The sequence below is a fragment of the Mastigoproctus giganteus genome, chromosome 7, assembly GCF_048544385.1.
Source record: "Mastigoproctus giganteus isolate SK-2022 chromosome 7, ASM4854438v1, whole genome shotgun sequence".
Lineage (NCBI taxonomy): Eukaryota > Metazoa > Arthropoda > Arachnida > Uropygi > Thelyphonidae > Mastigoproctus > Mastigoproctus giganteus.
This window is the reverse complement of record NC_143581.1, coordinates 222,188,688-222,212,412: the sequence shown is the minus strand read 5'-3', so window position 1 is coordinate 222,212,412 and position 23,725 is coordinate 222,188,688. Positions and strand designations below refer to the sequence as shown.

The 23,725-nt window shown below is 37.9% G+C and overlaps 1 protein-coding gene across 14 annotated transcripts in view; it reads left to right on the top strand.

Moving 5' to 3' along the window:
• The window catches only part of LOC150083714 (uncharacterized), a 448,219-nt gene that overhangs the window by 82,717 nt on the left and 341,777 nt on the right, over positions 1 to 23,725 (top strand). For all 14 annotated transcript variants that reach the window (XM_090378158.1, XM_090378157.1, XM_090378156.1 and 11 more), the window contains exon 5: positions 13,433 to 13,492. In XM_090378158.1, the coding sequence (XP_090234284.1) occupies positions 13,433 to 13,492 (60 nt within the window). The remainder of the gene's footprint in view (positions 1 to 13,432; positions 13,493 to 23,725) is intronic.

The following is a 23,725-nucleotide window of genomic DNA, read 5'->3' as shown; positions in this document are numbered from 1 at the left end:
TGCCATACTGAATCGTTTCTTCCACTTTTTCGTCATTTCGCTCTTCTAAAGTCAACTATAGTTGACAAGAGTCAAATGCCATTCATAATTTGTGTTACGGATATTTGTGGTGTTTTATTGACAATATTATAGCTGCTCTCTTAATTTATATGCGGCCAGTAAGTCGTATCCAGAGACGAGTAGTGTCCAAATACTTTGGAAAGTGCAGAATTTATCCATATTTTTTTCTTCAATCCTGCTCGATATCTGTTCTTCTGGAAACTTAACTCCTCCAAGTTAATTCCTTACCAAGGAGTTAGTGTGGGAAATTGATAGTTAATTATAACAATACATTAATCGATTTATTTGTTTTAAGCAAAGACGGATTTTCATGAAATTTTACATTTGGATCTTTTATAAAATCTTATATTTAGTTTTGTTGCACTATTTCAAGTTGCATTGTTGGTCCCTGGGAAGCTTTTAGGCTCAGTTCTGATTTCATAGTTTCCCCATAGTTCAATCCCCCCCACCACCGAATTTTATGTATAAATGGGGACAGAGTGATGGGGACATGTTGACGGTTGGTTGGAGCTAAGGGTTGGTAGAGTTGGAGAGAATTCCTGTTAGTTATAGATTAAAAACTGCCCATTATCCTTCTGAATACTTTGTATCTCTAAATTGTTTTGTATTCTATAGCCGTTTTATTTGATCATTGAATGAAAACTTTTTGTTTCTAAGAAATGATAGGGGAATATTGATTATACTTATTCCTTATGAAGCTATATATCAATTTGTTTGTGATTGTAAGCTTTGAGTGATTCGTAAATTTGCACACTTTTCAATGAAATATGTTTCAGTTAGTTTATATATGTCGCTTAAGTATATTTTGGCTCTTTCGTGAATATAGAGAAAATCACTTTCACTTTTCTCTTCCATAACTTATGGGAGTTGCTTCAGTTTTTTTTGTATTTACAGTGAATCTATAAAACTTTTTTCGTATCCTTCCCTAGTTTCCCGTGGATTCCGATCATTAGCTCACTCTTACAGAGAGATTATTTGAAAATTATAACTTTAGTTTCCACATTAAGTATTCCGACAGATGCCATGTCTCGTTGCGTAAAAGAATATTGCGACAACTGTCTGGCTGTTTGAGAGTGTTTCAGTTTATTAACTATAGAAAGCGAACAGTAATGTTCGCATTGTCAGCTGCATGTGCAGAAAGTTTAGTCAGACACAGAACGAAATTTTCATATATGAATAACACATATGTTTCGATTGCTTCTTAGGATTCCTGATTACCAACTACCGAATTACTTTCTCAGAAATTGAAAATTCTCCAAATATCTCGTTTAATTGCATCTTTATTTGAAGCAGCGGTTGTTAAAGAAAAATAATGGTTATTTGCTTTGAGATTATCCAAATCCTTTTGACCAGAAGCCCTCGCTACAGTTACAACCACCATCTTTCTACGCTAGGTTCGAATCCTGTCAATGCGTCAAGTATTTTTTAAAAAATTTTTTAAAGTTTTTCTATAGTTTTTTTATTTCTTTTTTTCTTCTTTAAACTTGGGTTTCACGCCCAGAAAACAGTAGACCGACCAAAAAATGAACGCAGTTACAGGCCCAATATACTAATGCCTCATGTCCTTAATTGTTTTGGCATTTTTTTTTTTTTTTTTTTTATGAAAACCCCAAACATGAAAGGTATCAAAACCTATAGTACTTAGTACCGTGCATGGGTTGAAGGAGAAGTATGGGGGGGGGATGCCGGAAAACTTTGCTCTAGAGACTAAACGTGGGTTTCACCACTTCAAGCCTCCAATAAGCAAAGTGGTGGTATTTCACCGGTTGATGAAAGTCATCTACCACCTGTCACACTGTATCAACTTTTATACTACAATACAAATTTCTCAATGTTGGGTATTGTCTTACAGGACTTCACAAATTTCGAGTTATAATCATGGTCCTCCCCAGACAGGTTGGTTGATTTGATTTGATTTGATTTAAGAATTCTTGGCGAAAGAGCTACTGTGGCTAATATGCGCCTGTAAGATTTTATACAAAGGTTTTGTTCTAATTCGTATATTGCTGCTAATAATTTCCAAGAGTCACAGAGAATGACTATAGCTTGCTTTAGAGATAATATGTGGTTTCATATTTGATTATAGTAATTTATTTTCTTAAGGAACTGAAAAACATCTGCTATGTTTTTTCTATCTTCCAGTATGGTTTTGAGAGTGAGGGAGTGATGTTTGTTTAGCTCTTTGAAGCAGTTTCGGCGCTCATCTGCAAAAGCTGGACAAGTAACAGATAGGTTGGAAAAGTTACGGGTTCGAATCCCGTCAATGAAACGAGGAACTTTTATGGGCTTTTTTCACTCAGGTGTTGATAGCAAGGATTTCTTCCCCCCCCCCTCTCCAGGAACTCCGGTTTTTCGTCCAATAAAACAGGCAAATCTATAAGACAACACACGTAATTTGTGGGCATAATATAGTATTTTTTCACAAATTTCAGTAGCACTTTTCATTCCCATTAACCTTTCAGAGATGAAAGAACGATCAGAACCCTCTCTGGGAAAATTCAACTCGTTGCTAGCCTTCCTCCCCTCTCCCCACTGAATATTTTGTTTTATCCCAGTAATATCAATTGTTAAAACGATATAAAGATCTACTAATAAATTATTCAAGTAGAATCTGTAACCAAACAGATGCTGGATTGACTGAGTGATATATTAGTATTAGTATGTTTTGGTACTCATGGGTGTTTCAAAAAGGTTGTTTTGATGCTCATGGGTGATTTTAATGCAAAAGTAGGCAAGACAGTTTTTTCTAGTCCGGAATGTGGTAGGTTTGGTCTTGGCAGGAGAAATGAACTCGGTTAAAGTTTAATTGAATTTTGTCATGTGAACAGTCTTGTCATATGTAACACCTGCTTTCAGCAGCACCCGAGAAGGCTCTACATATGGAAATCTCCTCATCACAAAGCAAGGAATCAGATTGATTATATCCTTATGCAGCAAAGGTGGCGTTCCAGTGTAACCACAACAAAATGGAGCAGAATGTGCAGTGATCATCAGCTACTCCATATCATTCTCAAGCTGAAGCTGAAAAAGATCATGAATAAGGTTTTCCGTAGACGATTGGATGTAGAAAATATTCCAAACGACTATATGCTTGAAACAGGCAATCGTTCCAAGTTCTGTTAGAACTAGATGACGATATGCTGCCTGAGGAAATGTGGGAAAATACAAAAAGCATTATTAAGGATTCAGCAAATAGATACATTAGAGAAAGGTCGAAGATCAGGAAGCCATGGATTACAGAAGCCACCTTTATACTTATTGAACAGAGAAGAACTGCAGGTTCTTCTCTGTTCAACAGGATTATATCAATCGAAAGTGTAAAATCGAATACCACAACAAACAAAACAACACTAAGAAAGATGTATAATGTAATTAAGTCCTTAAGACAAAAGTTTCGACCAAAACTTAATGTAATTAAGGACTCCAAAGGGGAAATTTTAAGAGGAGAGAACACAATTTAAGGAAGGTGGAAAGAATACTGTGAGCAGCTCTTCCGAGCACCTGCTGATGATCTGCCACCCCCTTTTCAAGAGTGTGATCATGAACTAGTTTCACTGAAGGAAGAATTCGAAAAAGCCATCAGAGTACTGACGTGTGGCAAGTCACCTGGAATTGATGAAATCCCAGCGGAATTGATTAAAGCCAAAGGTGTGAAGGGCATCGAGTTTTTTCATAAAATGATTTTTAAAAATTTGGGAAACAGAACGATGGCCACCAGATTTGAAGAAATCAATTTTTATTCCCTAAAAAAAATCTGAAAATTTGCTTGCTCAAATTACAGGCCTATTAGCCTAATTTCTCACGCTAGCAAGATTCTTCTTAAAATGATATCAAACAGAATCTCAAGAAAACTTGAATAAGAAATGCCAGAAGAGCAAGCAGGTTTCAGAAGGGGTAGAGGAACCAGAGATCAGATCTAGTTAAGTCTACGACTGATTATAGAAAAATGCAAAGAATTCAATGTTCGAGTCGTTTTGTGTTTTATAGATTATGCAAAAGCATTTGATTATATTCAGCATGAGAAACCATGGGACAAACGATGGCTAATACGGGTTTCCCAATGCACATATTCAATTAATTAAGCTACTATACCAGGAACAGGTACAGTAGCTGTAACGGTGTCAGGCAGGGCTTTAATCTGTATGCCGAAGATATCATGCGTGAAGCTTTGGAAGATTTAGAGACTGACATCAAAAGACGATGCCAGTCTCAGAGTTTCTTTAAGATGATCCTTAGAATTGCAAATTAGCACTGTATTATCTGCATAACGAAGGGTGTTACCTTCGTTATGCAGATGATACTGTATAATGCAGATGATATCATTATGCAGTTGGAGGAATTTGTTGGTGGCCACAACAGCTCCTCAGGGAGCTATGTGACGAAGAAAAGAGATAGCAATATTGTGCAAGGAAGCCACAGGCTTTCGCTACACCCGCCAAAAAAATTGTTAAGAAAATACAAATTATGCACGTCCTTCCTCAACTATCTTCGAAGCCAACTTGTTCCAGTAGTAGTTGTTGTAATAGGGTTTTAGAAATATCGGCAACCAAGGCCATATTGCTCCATGTATACTGTCGATAAATTGCGTGTATTCCGAGGTCGATTTTCTGTTTTGCTGGACGAAAAACCCGAGTTTCCGGAAGAAAAAACCATGGTACCCTCGGCTGAGACCGATTAACTCAGCCGCGTTGTGAAAGAGGCCCATAAAAATTTCTCCCCTCATCAGCAGGACTCAAACTCAGGTCTTTCTACTCGGTGTGGGGACGGCGATTCTACCAATAGTGCTACCCTCGATGGTATTCCAGTAGTCAGCAACTGGGTAAAAGAAAACTTGTTACAATTTAATTTTACAATCTTACAAGTTAATCTGAAACCTGACACAACAAAACCGGATTGACCTGGGTACCCCCCCCCCCAGGACTACTCTGCCATGTGCAGGTTTCTGCACATGGCAGAGTAGTCCTGAAACCCCACACCAAATAAGTAACCATGTATGGGAGGGAGGTGTACAAGCAGCCAGGGAAGCAGATTAGCTGAAAAATATCAGTAAGCTAGTAGCAAGGGGATGCAATGTAGAATGAATGAGAATGAAAGACAGTATGAAAAGGCTGGGTACTGAGTGAAAGAGTGAATTAGGAATTATGGAAAAAAGGGAATAATATCAGTTTTGGTGAAAGAAACAGTGACCCATCATGAGGAAAAGAGAGAGTGAATGAGTGTTGTGGTAAATGTGAGTTGCCCGTCTTTGAACCCTTTCAAAAAGCTCAATATCTTTTTTCAGATGAGGTCTCCATATTTGGACACAGTATTCCAAATGCTGTCTTACAATTGCCTTATACAGTGTGATTGTGACTTCTATATCTCTACAGGATAATGTTCGATAAATCATCGGTAGGACACCATGGGCTTTCTTGGCCGCCTGTTTAAATTTATCAGAAAATGTCATGTCTGCCCGTATCGTAACGCATGATACATGCAGCAAAATCCCCCAGATCCCTTTCTTCCACTACAGTTTTTAATTTATCCTACTTCCAGTAATTTACCCCGATGAAAGACCTTAGAAGGTTTTAGACTAGAAGATCAAAGTACAGTAGTGGGTTCTGTGTAAGGAGACGTAGAGAATAAAAGACGGTTCATTTCCAGATTGCAAATTGTTGAAAGCCACTGCTTTAGATGAAGAGATACATGCCATCCTTAAGAATTGTAAATACAGTATTTGGAAATAGGAAAATGTCTCCACCCTCTATTAATAACACATTCAGAAAATAATAATAATTCGAATCTTCCTATGGTGTTTTACAGTATAAACACGCCTATGTTACGCCTACAATAGAGCATAGCTTAGCGGATCCTAAATTAGGTTAAAGTGTGAAGGGGGTTGGGAATTTTATTCCATACGGATCTATGCGCTCAGTTGACGATTTCAGGCTGTCTAGTCGAAATCAGCTCAGTTCTTGACAAAAATGCATAATTGCAATAATTGCTAACTTACAGTGAGAGGGATTGTTCGCAGATATCTTTTTTTTTTTTTTTTGACATTGCGTTCTTTGAAAGATAAACAGTTTAAGCTACCCCATTCAAAACTGGTATCATGCGAAGAAACAAAATGTGCCCACTGCATTGTCAGAAATATCATGAACTCAAAATATTCACAAACTTTTTCTCGCAGAAAGGTCACCTTCCTATTCAGCGTGTCGAAATGGGAATTTTTCAGGGTGCATCGCCGGAAGTAGGACCATGATAAACGACAGTAATGGGGCCACCCAGTCAAATGTGGCTTCAGTGTTCAAGGTGCAACCGCTGGAACAAATTGCAACTTAATACTATCCCCGGAAAACCAAACACTGCTTCCCCCAGGGGCTGCAATGACTGTCGGATTGTCTCCCCCCGGAAGTGTCGACATTGCCCGGCAGGAAGCTTACATTCTGAAATTCTTGTATACCTGATCTTGTTGTTCTAAAGCGGAAACGTCATCTTTATACGGAAGAAGATGTGAATAGTGAAACCGGAAGTAGACTTGTTGCGTGATCACCACTGAACACGACCACCCCGACGAAGCGTGGGAGACCTTAATAGTAAAATAAACGAATTTAGGGCGTTGTTGGCTAGGCTGAAGAAGTGGTGTGGAAAGATCCCACTTTGTTTTTATGTTCAGTGTATTCGTCTGTTTGTGGTGAAATATATAAACACGATGCATTATCACAGAGAATCGAAATGGGTCTAAAGTTTGGCGATAGAATTTGCAAACACATGCCTTTTATATTTGGGGATAATGCCGTATTAAATTAAGCCCCGTGTAGAATATCTCATTACTTGACGATTATGGCTTCTGTATTACTGACAAATTTATAGGTGGAGTTGTGTTTAAAAAAATATATATATATATATGCGCAGATAAAAAAAAAAGTAATATCCAAGTTTATTATATCAAATAACTGAACCCCTTCTCGGTGTGACTGTAATTATTTATTTTTATTTTCGTATTTCGTTAAACTTTTCTACACCTCAAGTAAGACTCAAACAGTGCGTGAATCTCTTAATAGCAACGTATACAAATGTTATTTGATGGGGTGGAGAAAAAAGCAAAAATGTTCCTTGAATTAATTCATCCGAAGTCCATTTGAGCTGTCATCCAGAACAAGTTGATTGCTACTTGTCGAGAAAGTAGGAGGATATGTCTGTTACTGTTAAGCAATTCAGAAACGACTACTTCCAGTAATTTATCCATAAAAGTTTGCTCTCTGTTTTATCTTTAATACGCCGTCACGTGTGGACAAGATCATATAATTGACTCGTGTCTAGGGTTTCAAAATAATTGGTTACACTATACATGGTTATTATGAGAATTGCTCCTTATTTCGAACTTGAGACTTGCTCCTTATTTCGAACTTGAGAATTGCTCCTTATTTCGAACTATTGTTTCTACATCCAGAGAAGAGTAACAAGCCCTCAGTAACTTAATAAATGGTTAACACTCGGTAATTTTGAAAAAATATATTTAAACATACGATTAAAAATTATTTGTTTTTATATGTGAAGTCGTTATGCCTCCATTTCCATGTAAAACAGCGATGGATAATAAAAACCATCATACACACTAAGTACGCTAGAAAGTAAGGTCTAATAAGTTATAAATAAAAGTCAAAAGATTTTTTTAAAATAAATCAATGGATTATTTCCTTCCCTTAAACTTATATATTCCCCTTCATCTGTAAGTATAACTTATAGGAAATATTCGGGCATTATCAAATATTAATGAACAAATTAACCTTATTTCAGTGACACTATCGATCCCTCGTGAAATATTTTCGACTATTTCTTGTAACAAGTGGCAACAATTTGTTTCCGTTCCATCTTAAGTACTGTCACCAATTCAGCTGTAGAGGAGTGAGCTATTGACCGCGCCCTGATTGGCATACCAGTTCATCCCAAAAGTGTTCGATCAGATTGGACTCTTGGTCGGCCAGCGAACCGTTGGATTTCCTTTTCTTCAAACCAGCTTTTTGCATTGCTCGTTGTATGGGATGGAACTTTATGGTGCTGGAACACGAAAGATTCATTTCCATTGCGTGGGCTGCGCCATTGTTCGAGGTCAACGTACAACTTGGCATTGATTATGTTTGCCGTTAGAACCAACCGTACGAGATCGAACTACGAGAAGAACTTTCACATATTGATCCCATATTCTGTGAACTTCATTGTGGGCACAATATCATTTCAGTAGATAATTGATCCCATATTCTGTGAACTTCATTGTGGGCACAATATCATTTCAGTAGATAATGCTGACATGGCATTCTCCACACCCACACCCAGTTCCAGGTAAAACGGCACCCCGGACGAGGTCTGCCCGAAGTTTGTCAATGTTAAACTTCAGTTTCCACCTCTCAGCCCATCTGCCAAACTTTTCTAGATCCTGTTGCAGCAGCGTACTGCCATTAACAACCCTGCCGACCTTCGTATCGTCTGCAAACTTAGACATTAAGCCTGATATACCATCATTCATCAATATCATTAATAAAAATACAGAAAACAATAATGGACCCAACACTGAACCCTGAGGGACTCCACTAATAACATTAGCCCACGATGAGCAGTGTCCATTGATTACCACTTTCTGTCTTCTCCCACTCAACCATCCCTTTATACATAGCAACAGTTTGCCACCAATGCCACGCGCTCCAATTTGCGCAGCAGTCTTCCATGTGCAACAGTATCAAAAACCTTTCTAAGATCTAAATATATGATATCAAAATTATTCTTTGCATCCAGTTCCTTTGTGACCACATCATAGTATCCAATCAAATCGGTCAGACAAGACTTCCCCTTAACAAACCCATGCTGTGTCCGAGCTATAACTGAAGTCTTGTCTAGATGATCTTGCAGTGCTTCTTTAACCAGTGCCTCCATTAATTTCCCTGGAACAGAAGTTAAACTAACAGGTCTGTAATTACTTGTGTAGTCCTTTGATCCTCCTTTGTGAATTGGGATCACATTTGCACATCTACAGCCCATGGATACCTCCCCTGAGTCCAAGGAAGCTCTCATAATTATGGCTAAGGGTTTGCTTACTTCCTTTGATGTCTCATTTAATATAACTGGATAGATCCCATCCACCCGAGGTGCCTTTCTTATGTTTGTCTTCAACAATTTCTCCTCCACTTTGCTCTCAGTTATTACAAAATCATCTAGCTCACTGCTAGAGTTTAGTTCATCTCTGGCATTCCCCTCCCTGAATAACTCTTCATGTGTGAATGTAGATGCAAAATACTCGTTTAGTTTGTTCACTACCTGAGCAGTATCATCAACAGTTGAACCATCGATATCAAGTGAACCAATCTGATTCATCCTCTTCCTTCTGGAGTTTATATAAGTAAAGAACTCTTTGCTGTTTTTCTTTGCTTCATTTGCCAAAGATGTCTCGTAATCTGCCTTGGCCTGCCTGATCTCCTTTGTGACTTTGTTACAGACCAGCTTATATCTATCATAGGATTCCATGTCACCCATTAATTTATTTGTATCCCCATGCATTTTTCTTCTCTGCCACATGTCTCATTAGTTCATCTGACATCCATTTAGGCCTAAACCTTGAACAATATTTCTTAGTTGGTATGTAAAGCCTAGTAGCTTCCAAGATTAATTCTTTGAATGCTCCCCATTTTGAATTTGCTGTTGGTAACATCATCAGTTGGTCCCACTGCATAGAATTTAAATACTGTCTCAGACCACCGTAGTCGCCTTTACGAAAGCAAAAACCCTTCCCTTTACCCCTGATGGTAGTTACCTCTTTGATTAAATCCCACTTCAGCACACTGTGATAATGAACGAATACCTCTTCGATTTGTCAGTGTAGCTGCATTTCGTACCAACAGGAAAAAGAACCTCATTATCATATTTAATAGCAAATAAACAAAATCATTATGAACAATCTTAACAATGTTTTCTGCCTTATATCAGTCGCTTGTTTTTGTCAAATACAACAGCAGTACTCAGATAAATCGGATCGGTCATGCAGCCATGCACTGAGTACTGTACTAGACATTTACTTCTATGGGAACAAAAGGCAAATATAATACCTTCACCTGTGAAAACTAATGCAGGAAGATTTTTGTGTTTCCTCTTCGATTTGTGCATCCATACGTAACACATGTCGCCATTTTCTCTATGTAAATAATAAAGCTAAAACACGACTTGAATATTACATTCAATGCAGATTTAAATGTTATAAATCTATTCAATCATGATTCATTATAGAAGAGTGGCGACAAGTTTGTGACGTCATGTTGATTCGTGTATGTTTGCAATGTCTACAATTACAAATCACGAAGCAGATTTAAAACTATCACTCTTCCGCTTTTATGAAATTATTTTTCTTCAGCACGTTAGGAAAGCTGGCGTTGTGGATCAGTTGATAAAATTTTGCAAATAAATTTTTATGAAAGATAACAACATAGAAGAAAAAAAAAGTAAACTACAAGTGAGAAATTATAATAAAAAAATCGAAATCAAGACATACAAATCCGAATAAAATGATAATAGAGAATAAATAGTAAAAAAACATGAATTGATATGGAAAATTATTTAAGTGAAATACGAAAAAATAATTTAAATCGAGATGTCACTAGTGCAGTTTGTTCACCATTTTGTCTTGCGTGCAAAGCAGACGAGCGATTTATTTCACTTCAATGTCTGTTTATTTATTTATTTCTTTATTTATTTATTTATTTAGCGATTTATTTCACTTCAATGTCTGTTAGGCTCTAGCCCTAAATGCGCCTATGTCTGTTTATATAATTATACAGTATTTGCATGTTTGTGATATTTGTCGTAAATCTAGAGCTTCACTAAGTGAAATTTTTAACCGGAGGAAAATCAAATAAGGAATATGTAAATAGTGTTTATTTATCCTGTATTTGGTATAAGTTATGTGAATTTTGATATATTACTATCCGAGAAGCTCCTAAACGTACTGAGGCTGTAATCCAGTATCAAAGTATGATATGTTTAGTTTAGTACTGAATACATTTATTTATTAGAGTAAATCTTAATTGGCAACATCGATAAATTGATACAAACTAAGCGATTTTATTATTTTATTACAATGTGTACCTAAAGCTATTATCGCAATTGATAATTCATTAGCATACCTTCTAAGAAGAGGGCTTTTGTTTATGAAACTGCCAGCCATTATTGGTAATATTAAAAATTTAAGAATTTCGATGTCGAGTGCGACTCTAAAAAAAAAAACATAATAATATATGTGTAAAATTAAATAAATAATCTTCTATACCAGATGTCTCAGACTTTGAGTCTCGTACAATTTAGAGGGGATTCGCAAAATTTTTAAAAATTTGCTTCAGGTTTTAAATGTGTAACCTAAATGAAATCATTAGTTTTATTTATCATTTTAGCGGGTTCCGATATCGCAAGGTTTGAAAATCTCAGACCTATGTCATGTTTCTGCTCATAGCCTGCAAAGAAACTCAGTTGTAGCTTCACTTGCGCTGTTGCTGCAAAATTTTATTAAAGCAAATTGAGTAATTTAAAATTGCACATCGTGGTCTCAAATTATTAAACATTTTTTCCAAAAAAAAAGACCCATCAATGTATTAATACAAATGAGTTATACACTCTAATAATAACACAATACAATTTATTTATCAATAATAATAAATAATAATAATTATAATTTCTTGATTAAAATTGTGCTGTCTCTAATTTTTTGTCCTTGCCGAATCCTGTTTCATTTTCTTGGCTCTTTTTTTTTTTTTTTTTTTTGTTTTATATATCTATCTGTACATTAAAAAAAGTTTTCCTCCTAGTGAGTGATATTTATTCGAGCCAATGGGAGAAGAGGGCGAAGCAATTACGTCACTACAAATGCAATTAATTATTCACTACTGCTTCCATAACGTTCACCAACCTCATGCTTCACTGTCTAACATTTGATGTTCCATTGTAACGTTTTATATATTAATGAATATTGTATATTAGTAAATACAGTAGTTTAGTATAGTTTGTAAATATTTCAGTTAAATATTTTAGTCCTGCTCTTTCGGATGCAACAATATTCCTCATGCATTATGAAAACCCAACCAAAAGGCCTTTTCCCAAGTGACCTATGTAAACGTAAGTAAATAATTACATAGTGATATTGGCTGAAGTCCAGTATAGTATACACCGGCAGATACTTTGATGAAAGCGAGGAAGACGGCAATAATTGACAAGTGAAGGCACCACCCTTTTCTAATTGTTTTGTGTCGTAGAGGAGGGGGGTTTAGCTTAGGTAGGGTGTTTATCCCTACATCCCGCTGTTTTCAAATGGGAAAACGAGTTCCCGATTTAAAAACAGCGGCAAATGTGGGGGAAAACACCCTAGGAAGACTGTGGGTGGGGAAAGCAGTGTCATCTGCCAATCACTGCTTTGTTCCTGTCCGTTTGTCGAAATATGGGAGTCAACTTGTCAGTTACTGCTTTCCCACTGTTTTTCTTGACGCCATGTTGGAGGGTGTACACCGTTTTGAATTTTACCGTGATATTTATTCGCCCTTGAGAATGCCGCGCACTACGAATGCACAGGTAAATAATTAAATAGGTCATTTCCTGATTAGATATCGACCAGTGCGTTTCGACAGGTGTGTCTTTTACGTTGAAAAGATTTGCCTTACTCCATATACCTCTACATTTTACATAGAAAAGTGTGGGTGGGGGTGTGGGAGCAAATCCCCCTAGTAACTATTAAAAAAGAGTACAGTATTTGGCAACTATATTTAGCTGAATATTTTTTATTCCGAATAAATGGTACAAAAACATGTAGAATTACCTAAGCAAACTGAATGGGACTCGCAGCATGGACTCAACACGGTGTCAAAAGCGTGCCACAGAGATTCGGGTCTATGTAGCCTCAGTTGCTACCCACAGCTGTTGCAATTTGAATGGTTCCGGTGCTATACTCTGAAGAGCTTGTTCGTACATAATCCTTATAGTTGCCCAAATGGATTGAGATGTAATGACTGGGAAGGCCACCGGAGTAGGTCGAATTCACTCTCATGTTCCTGGCATTAATTCTGTACAATTCTAGCCTTGTGACATGTAGAATTATCCTATTGGAAAAATGTATCCTATTCTAGATGGATACATGACAGCCATGAAGGGATGCACCTGGTCCGAAATGATTTCCAGAGATAACCAGAGGCATTTAAAATTTGCTCCACTGCTATCAAGGGGCCAATCTGCGCTCCATGAAAACGCTCACCACACCATTACATTGCCACCACCAGCCTTATTTATTTGTTTATTATTTATTTATTTATGTGTTTATTTTATTTATTGTTATTATTATTTATTTATTTTTATTTTTTTTTTTTTGCAGACATCGCTGTACAGAATGACGTTTCAGGTACCAATCTTACAGACACTTCCAAGCGGAAAGGTATGTAATAATTCACTTTGTAGCATACTTAAAATTAAAGTACTGTAGTTTAATTTTATTATATCGCATGTAGCATTGCGCAATATTTAACAATAAATATGCTTTGATTTGATCTTATGATGATAAAGCATACAATTATTGTTTTTATATTTTTTTAAATAAAATATTCGCAAAAATATAAATACATATTTATAATTACGTCTACCTTTGACATTTTATACATGTATTCTCAATTCGTGTAGATTCTTAATTCAATCCGTGCCTATATCAAAAACTTTTGCTTGTATGTTTATTCCACCCCCCCCCCCCCCAACTTAATTTCATTTCGTTTACACCAAGAGTTTCTTTTTGTAATTTATTAACGAAACGTTTGAAATGAATGAAACGTGTTTTAATATAATTCGAATATAATCTGTTGCTGTTAATAATTTTACTTCCATATTTAAAATTGTGTAAATTGTAATTAACGTCATATAGGATAAAGTTTCTTTTGAAAAACTCTTTTAAGATGCATGTAATGAGAAATTCAACGTATTAATGAACATGTAATTTTACTTCCGGTATTTTTAATGCAGTATTTTTTTTTTTTTTTTTTTTTTCGTTTTGCATACATGATGAGTTGATAATAAATAGTTTCTTAACGAGGGTTTGCTCTAATTATAAATAGTTATTACCCCGGAACCCGTAGAAGGATATTCGCTGTTTTGTTTGATAATATGCCAAATTTTGCATGGCCCACTTGTGCTCACAGTCAGAAAACTCATTACTTAGTAATGAATATCTTGACTTTGTTGCGATTATTTGCATTACATTTGCTTGAATTTTATTTAGTTAATCTCCTATGGATAGTTAGTGAAAATACTGTAGAAAAAATCCATTCTTGCCCCTTATAAGGATTATTTTTATATATTTATTCTTCTTATTATTTTTATTATTAATTGTATTATTTATTATATATATTTTTTTTTTTATTTTATTTTATGTTTATTATTATTATTATTATTATTATTATTTATTATTATTTTTTTGGCTAGTACAGCAAAAGCCTGTGGCTTCCTTGCACTTATGGTTAATACTAGTTTCGAAATATTAGGAGGCAGGGACTAAAATTAAGAAATAAAATAGGGGAAAAAATAACGGTCGCACTTTAATCGATGTTTAAATAAATTTTGATATTTTATATAAATAAATTTTATATATTTTTGTATATTTTATTTATTTTTTATATTTTTTTATTTTGTTTAATTTAATTTATTTTTTGGCTAGTGCAGTAAAAACCTGTGCCTTCCTTGCAATATGGCTAATATTAATACAGTACTAATATTTGGATTTACACCTTTTGAAATTATTATTAATTAAGGTAACACAGTAGAACCTTATAAATCCAGAAATTTCGGGACACAGCACATGAAGGATATTTGAAAATTCCGGGATTTTTAAGGTTATGTAAGTAGCAGTAGGTTTGAGACCATTTGAGCGCTCAGCCCTGTTCGATAGAACTGGTTGGACATGCTTGTGGCAGGCCCTGTCACCAGCATTAAGCCAAAATTTAACCTGCATCGCCGGCTTGGTCTGGTGGTTAACGTATTGCCTAAGAATTACAGGTCTTAGGTTCCAATGCTGCCTCTGGTATGAGTGTTGCGTGCGATTGTGTGACATTTTTTTTTATGTGATGTATAAATAGTGAGATGAAAAACTGAGTACTGACTACCCGTACTATTAAGTACTATTCTCTGAACTAGTACTGAATGTCTCGCAAAATAAATGTCTTTATACATTGCAAAGACGGTCTAGAAAATATGTAGAACAGACAGAAATTAGTGTTTGGAAGTTGTTAATGGAATAACTCATAAATAATAACTCATTCATAACTCCGGTACCCAACGATGCTTTTTTTATTTATTTTTTTAATGGCCGGCCATCCTGTTTGCGAGATATTCAAAAAGTGCCGGATTCTACAGTACCTTGAAATATTTAATCACTTCAACCGCTGTGAGCTAACTATATTTGTTATCATTTTCTAAACAGCGAAAGATAAGATCAAACAATAAAATAAATAATAAGATGCGTAAAATTATTATTCTGAAATAAAATATATTGAATTAAACTAAATTGCCTTAAAGTGAAATAAGACAAAAGTGGATTTTAAAAAATAAATAAATAAATAAACCGTAAATTATAGTTGTATAATAACAAGGATGACTGAAATGAAATAAATAATAGCAATATTGTGTTTGCCAATATTCGTGATAACGGAGTTAAGGGCAGTGTTCTTACACATAGGTAACATAATATGAAGGTACATCATGTTACTTACTTCTCGTTTATGTCAAAAAACGCAACTCTTGGTGAATCCAATGCAAAGTATTTAAAATAAAATACAATTGGTTGTAGGGTTTTCACGCGATCAGTGACTTAAAACCATATTGCACCGTATTATTATGAATTGCATGTGTTTTGTGGCCATTTTCTATTTGCTGGACGAAAAACCCGAATTTTCCGGGAGTAAAAACTATGCTACCTTCTCTTGAGACAAACTAATTTAGCCACGTTGTGATAAAGACACAAAAATTCCTGGCGTCGAACCTGGGTCTGTTCCACTCGGTGTGGGAGGATAGTAATTATACCACCTGTGCTAAACTCGAGAACTACAATCTTCTTCTTTATCTTCGCCTTCTTCCCACTTTTGTATGGAGTCGGCATTTCCGTCCTTAATTCTTTTCCTCCATTCCTCCCTATCCTGGGCTTCCTCTCTCCTCCATCCTCTCTCTTTTAAATCCTCTGCCACCTTGCCCTTCCATCTCAGCTTAGGTATCCCCCTCTTCCCTATCACCTCCAACTTTTCACACCTCTTCCCCACATACTCCTCACCTCTTCGTTCCACATGTCCAAGCCACCTCAACCTAGATTCCTGCATTTTTTTACTCAGAGGCCCCACCTTAATCGTACCTCTGATGTAGTCATTTCTTATCCTGTCCTTCCTCGTCACACCACACATCCATCTTAGCATCCTCATCTCCGCCACTTCCATCTTCTTCTCCTGGGCCCTTGTAATCGCCCATGTCTCAGCACCGTACACCAATGCGGGTCTAACCACAGTTTTATACACTCTTCCCTTCACTCTACAATTTACTTTCTTATCACACAGCACCCCACTCATCTTTCTCCAGTTCAACCATCCACATTGTACTCTATGCTGTATTTCTGCACTCAATCCTCCATCCCTCTCAACGTTCGATCCCAGATACTTAAATTTCGAAACTGATGGTAGCTTTTCATCCTGCAGTTTTATAGAACTCTCATCTTCTCCATTCAATACCATATATTCTGTCTTTGTTCTACTTATCCTCATGCCTCTCTCTTCCAACGCTTTCCTCTAATTTCTTCTCTACCTTTCCTTGTGATGGTTCGCACAGTACGATATCATCCGCGAACAGCATACTCCATGGTGCTCTACTCTTCACTTTTCTCACCAACACATCCATTACCAGATCAAACATATATGGGCTAAGAGCTGATCCCTGGCGCAGTCCAACTTCTACAGAGAACTCCCTCAGTCATACCTACACTACTCTTAACCTGAGCCACCGCTCCCTCGTACATTTCCTTCACAAGCCTTACGTACTTTTCTGATGCACCCTTCTCCCTCATGCATCTCCATACCTCTTGTCTGGGCACTCTATCATATGCTTTTTCCAGGTCTATGAACACCATGTGCAACTCTACTTACATGTCCCTGTATCTTTCCATCACCTGCCTTAAAGCAAAGACCGCATCTGTTGTTCCTCTCCCCGGCATGAAAACAAACTGTTCCTCTCCTATTTCCGTCTCCTGCCTTATCCTTCCTTCGACAATTCTTTCCCAGATCTTCATCGAATGAAACATTAACTTCATTCTCCTGTAGTTCCCACATTCCTGCACATCACCCTTTCCTTTATAGATTTGGCACAAGTATACTTTCCCTCCACTCATCGGGTATCCTCTTCTGCTGCCACAGTTTTTCCATAAAGTCCCATAGGATATCGATCCCTTCTTCTCCCAGACTTCTCCATACCTCTACTGGTATCTGATCAATACCTACTGCTTTTCCCCTCTTCATTTTTCTGAGGGCGCTTTCCACTTCTTTCCTGCTTATGCCTTCCACTACTCTTTCATTCGTCTCTCCATCCTCGCATAATGCTCTTGGGTTTTCCTCGTTTAATAACTTCTTAAAATAGTCTTTCCACCTTTCCTTAACCTTCTCCTGGTCCTGTATAACCACTCCCCTCTCATCTTTTATCTGTTTTATTGATGAGAAGTCCTTTGATGCCTTGTCTCTTGCTTTGGCTATATTCTCATCAATTGCCTATTTCCATTTTTCCTTTCCAGTTCCCCATAGGCCTCGTCCACTGCCTTTGCTATTGCCACAGCCCTTTTTGCCTCCTTATTTGCTAATTTATATGCTTCTTTATCTTCCCGGCTACCTGTTAAATCCCATCTTTTCTTCGTCTCCTTCTTTTGTTTTATCACCGATTGCACTTCCTCATTCCACCACCAAGCCTCCTTTCCCTCCGGCACCCCCTTTCCTGATGTTTTTCCCAACAACTCTTCTCCAACTTTCCTTATGACACAACTATTTAACTTCCACCACTCTTGCACGTCTTCCGGTAATTTTATTCCTTTTAGCACCTTTTCCCTAAACTCCTTCCTCAAACCCTCCTCTTTCAATCTCCACCATTTTATCCTTTTCTCCCTTTGTCTTGAATATTTCCTACTTTTGTCCACTGCAACCTCCCAATCGACCACAAGCAATCTATGTTGTGCAGACACACACTTTCTCCGTTTGTCACTTTGCTGTTCCTCATTTCCGTTAGATGCCTCCTACGGCACATGATATAGTCAATCTGGCTTGTCCTTTCCCCACTCTTGTATGTTATCAGCTGGCTTTCTTTCTTTTCGAAGTAGGTGTTAACTATCGCCAGGTCGAATGCCACTGCGTGTTCTACTGTCCTCTCCTCTTCTCTATTTCTTTCCCTAATACTCCACCTTCCATACACTCTTCCTTCCTCTGTCTTGCTTCTTCCTAAATGTCCCTTAAAATCGCCTCCAACAATCAACCTCTCTTTCTCAGGTATTGCCATGACCACTTGATCCATTTCCATCCAAAAACTGTCCTTTTCTTCTTCTTCTTCTTCTTCCCCGCATCCTACTTGCGGGGCATACGCACATACTATTGTGGTCAAGTGTCCACCCACTTCCAGTTTGATGATCTTTCGGCCTCGAGAACTACAATGCACGAAAGTAATTCAAAAATATGTGTGTGCGCGCGAGAGGTGGGGAGGGGGGGGTTGAATACCGTGCTTAACGGGCAGAGTGCTATGGCATTTGACAGTAGATTTAGGGTTTTTTTTTTTTTAAGGAAAAAGGAGAACAGCACAGGGACTTATACTTTTTTATGAGCAACTAGATATGGTAGCAGTAGCAGCAGCAGCAAACCAAGTAGAAGAAAGATTCTAATTGGTTCATACTTCTACCTTACGTTTTTGGAAGCTGCAGACTCTCACTAATCTGTTAAATTCCACTTCCGGGAATTCCATGGAGCTGGATAGCCTCTCTAGGCCTCGAAAGAAAGCTGCGATTGACTGATTGGCAACGGCTTGTCTGTTTTTAATGCGCTGAAATATTCGCAAGATGACAGGGGAGTGAATCTTGATGGACGTACTTGGTTGGCTGCTGACTGCCTGGCTTGGATTCTTTGAGATCTCCTGGTACCGGTTGAGCATATGGGAGGAAGAGAGAGGAAAAGGATGCAACCATGGACAGGAGGCCTGTAGAGCACAAGTTTCCCAGGTTGGGGAAGAGGGCAAATTAGATAGGGAAACAATTGGTAGCGCTTACCACACTGTACAGACCGAGTGAAGCATCTCCGATGGGTGTAGAAAGGGGAGCTCGGTGATACCCTGTTGCTCCAGGCATCAACATTTTACTTGTAAACCGTTGTTTTTGTATGTTTTTATTATAAACCCCTTCACTTCCAAGTGGTAAGGGAAGGTGAAATGAGGAGAAACCTTCGTGGTCGTCCTGAAAGGGAGCTGCTCCTGTATTGCTGGATGCATTAAATTATTCGGTTGACAAACTCCCGGAGTAGGGATAGTTGTTAGACAGACCAGTTAAGTTCTGGGTCCAAGTCTTGGTGGGATGGAGAGCTTCAGAGTCCTCAGAGTCAGGCCCTTAATTAACTTTTATACTTGGGAGACTTGGTAAGGAAGTCCAGAACAATGTGAGTGTTATTGGGTTTTCTGTAAACTTTGCAGAAATTGCTTCCTTCTCTCATTATGAGTATGTCCGGAAGGATAAGGCGTTCTTTCCTTCTGGTTCCAAAGTAAAGAAATTCCGGAATGGTTATGAGCAACTTTTCCTAATTATCCCTGCTGTGGTTCCAGATCAAGATCACATTATCAATGTATCTGGCCAATAGCTCAAGAGTGTGTATGCTGGTGGAAATAGTGATCCTTTCGAGGTTCGTAACGAAGACCCCTGTAAGCAAGGCTGGTAGTGGATTTGCCATGCTGAGGCCCTTAGTTTCGAAGGAAAACTCCTTGAAACTGGAAGTAGGGGGGTCTGTGTATATATGGGTGTAAAGGTGGAAGCTAAGGCTGGTTTTGGCGTCTTCAAGGAATATGTATTGGTAAACATCGATTTAACATCGATGCGCTCTCTCTCTCTCTCTCTCTCTCTCTCTCTCTCTCTCTCTCTCTCTCTCTCTCTCTCTCTGTTGTAATTTGTCCAGAAGGTCGTCCGGTGTTTCCCCACTAATTTCAATTTAATTTAGCCATTTTAGTTTAATCTCTTTCTGTTTAGTTTGCTACTATTCGGCCTCTTTGCTTTGGAAAGTGCCATCCTCTGTCCAGTAAATATTTTACATTAAATTCGCAGAGAATTGTATTCATTTTCATACCTTGACATTTGGTTTATGATATGCTCGCTTTTCAAGTGCATCAGGGTCTTCCTTCGATTTAACGCAAGTTTCTACTAATAATACCTGTTTAAAATAATATAGTTATGTAAACTGACGTACAAATCCATAAAATTTCATCAGAAATTAAGATGTCAGAATTGGATGAGGCCAACAGGTAATGAAAAAGAGCACAACTCTGCGTGAATTTATACGATGACAAGCTTTGATGGATCCATTCTTCGAATTTTACTGTAATCAGGATTTCCGTTCACTAATTCATTTATGGATTGGGAAATTCAGAATTCTGTACGCGTGAAGCTTAGATTGGTTGGGAAATTTACTTCTTACAGGAACTTGCATAATATACTGCATTCACTTTCGTATATAAAATAAAAAAGCACTCTTTTATCTTTTAAAAAATATATGACTTGGCGGTGTGGCCTTCAACTGTTCTGGGCTACTAGGAGGGTTGTTCGATTAAAAGACGTTCAACTTATGACATTTCTTCAGATGGTAGGGAAACGGAAGCGCATACACTTAAACCAACACCTCTACATGCTAGTTTATAAGAAGGCTGCTTCGTTTCTTTTGCTCTTTGTTACGGTTGTGTGTGTGTAATTTTTCGTGTGATAGTTCAGATAGGCGGTGTGTAGTAAATTAGAGTGATAAAGAAAGTTTGGAGAAGAAGAAGAACATAATTTTCAGCACAGCCCCACTACTCGAATTTACTGATAATGTTCAACTTTTTTTAAAATGCGGTACCCAATAACAGGCATAACGGTTATAGAAGTATTGCAACTGCAGAATATCAGCGTAAGAAGTACATGATCTTGGTTACCGTAAAGACAAAGTTCAGTGGATTCCAACGTTACTGAAATAAGAATAGAACTTGTGAATGGGATTATAAGTTGAGCACCTTTTACGCTATTCCGAAAAAAGACTGAATTTTCGGATAAGATTGTGTCAGAGTTGATTACGTCCTGGCACCATTATTTTAAACGAGTCTGGGCTTTCCAGTATGCGGAGCAAACATCCTTAGTCTCCAAGAACAACATTTTCTTGTTCTTGGAGAAAATAGGATTTTCTCCAAGAACAAGAAAATTGCAGAAAATAGGATCTTTGTACAAGGTTTCTACGTTTTTCTACGAAAATTTATGCTAACTTTTTTTATCCACTGTCGTCTTTTGCCGTTAGGCTTTTACCATTCGAATTTAATTTGGAGTTTACGCCAACATTAACTCCGAATGGTATGCGAAAATTTTGACTAATTGTGAACATTAAAAAGTCGAGTCGGTTTTAAAATTTCCTTCCGAAACAGGAAAAAAAAAAAAAAAAAAAAAGGTTATTATTATTTTTTTTAAAATCGGAAGAGGGTATAGATTACCCTCTTCCGAACTCTATTCATTTTATAATTCTGTAATTCTTCTAAATATGCAAATATTAATTTTCAGTGCATATTCATCCTTTTTATTTCATTCCTTTTAATGATTTCTTGCCGTTGATTGCACGGCGGTATAATCACTGGTTGAAAAACCACACCGGGGGGAAAAGACCTGAGTTCGAATCCCGTCAATGATGCCAAGAATTTTTATGGTTCTTTTATCGGAAAGTGGCTGAGTTAGTCGTTCTCAGGCGAGATAGTATGTTTTGTTTTTTTTCTTTCGAATTATATACAGTTGTTACAATTGAGTTTTAGGAGCATCAGCGACTAAGGCCATATTGCTCCATGTATAGCGTCTGTAAATTGCGTGTTCGGAGATCTATTTTCTGTTTGCTGGACGAAAAACCTGAGTTTCCCGGAGAAAAAACCATGCTATCTGGCCCGACATGCCCGGATAGTATTGAATGTAGAGGTTAGGTACATTGTCATGAGTTGATGGCGGTCTCGGGTACACCTGGAAACCTCAGTATACCGCATGCCAATTTAGTGCGGTCAGTTCATCAACTGCAGATCTGACCATGCCCCAAGCCATGTCAGCAGCACCGCCCGCACCCTGTTTTCCCAGGCTTGGAGCCATTCCAGTACAGATGAAGCTAGGCGCAGCGAGATTTCTAGAGTGAGGACAGACTTGGTCAATTGTGACTATCCAATTCACATATTGGACAAGTGCTTATTGCAAGCGCAGGAGCTCGCTATCCACCCGAGACCGCCATCAACTCATGACAATGTACCTACTCCCTACATTCCCTACTATCCGGGCATGCCGGGACAGATTTCAAAAATCCTTCGAGAATACAACACAAAATGCGTGCAGCTACCTTGTAGAAACTTGCGTTTTCCGGTTTCCAACGTGAAGGCTCCGGTCGCCCCTCTCTTGCGCAGAGGTGTAGGTTAACGCATAACCTGCAAAGATTGTAACAGCTGCTACATAGGCGAGACCTCGAGACGCCGTCAAGACCGCCTTGCAGAGCACGACAGGTCGATTCGCCTTGCTGAGACCGACTAATCCAAACTATTATACTGTATTTAGGCCACCCGAATAATTAAATTCATCTGCCGTGCTGTGTCTTAGGTCTGTTAATTGCGTGTGTTCTATGGTCGATTTGTCTGTTTTGCTGGACGAAAAACCCCAATTTCTGGGGAAAACCTTGCTATCTACGCCTGAGACCGACTAACTCAGCCACGGAGTGAAAAAAGCCCATTAAAGTTCCTCGCGTCATCGACGGGATTCGAACCCGAGCCTTTTCCACCCGGTGTGGGGAGGACGATGACGATACCACTGTGCTACCGCGCAGAGACTGACCAATCCGCAATTGCAGAACACTTCTGATCGACCCACCATGATCTTAATCCCAAGGGCGACTATGAAGTGATTGACCAGTCCCGACACTTTCGCCACCGACTCTGGCTAGAGTCACTTAATACATATATCATGTAATTCAAGAACTATGAACCGCAGCAAAGGAATGAGACTACACCTTATCTTTGGAGGCAACTGTTTTGAGACTAGATAAGCGCTGGAAGCATAACCACACACGTCCATGCAGCAACAATGAACACCAATCTAGTGGTTAAATGGTCAACCTCGTGCTCACGCACGCCTCATTGCGCGCACAACTGTATCCTTTACGCGGATACAGTAATTAATAATACAGTAAATTACCAGGCAGGCACTTTACCCACCCGGCTAGCCCGGTCGGCCATTTGTAATTAAATGTGTATTAATTTTTTTTTTATTGGACATTTATTCAGTTATCATTTTGATTGTAATTATTGATCGTTTCCAGGCAATGATGTCTGGTAAACGCGATAGTTTAAGCTGTTTAGAAAACTGCGTTGTCCTTAACTGTTGAGG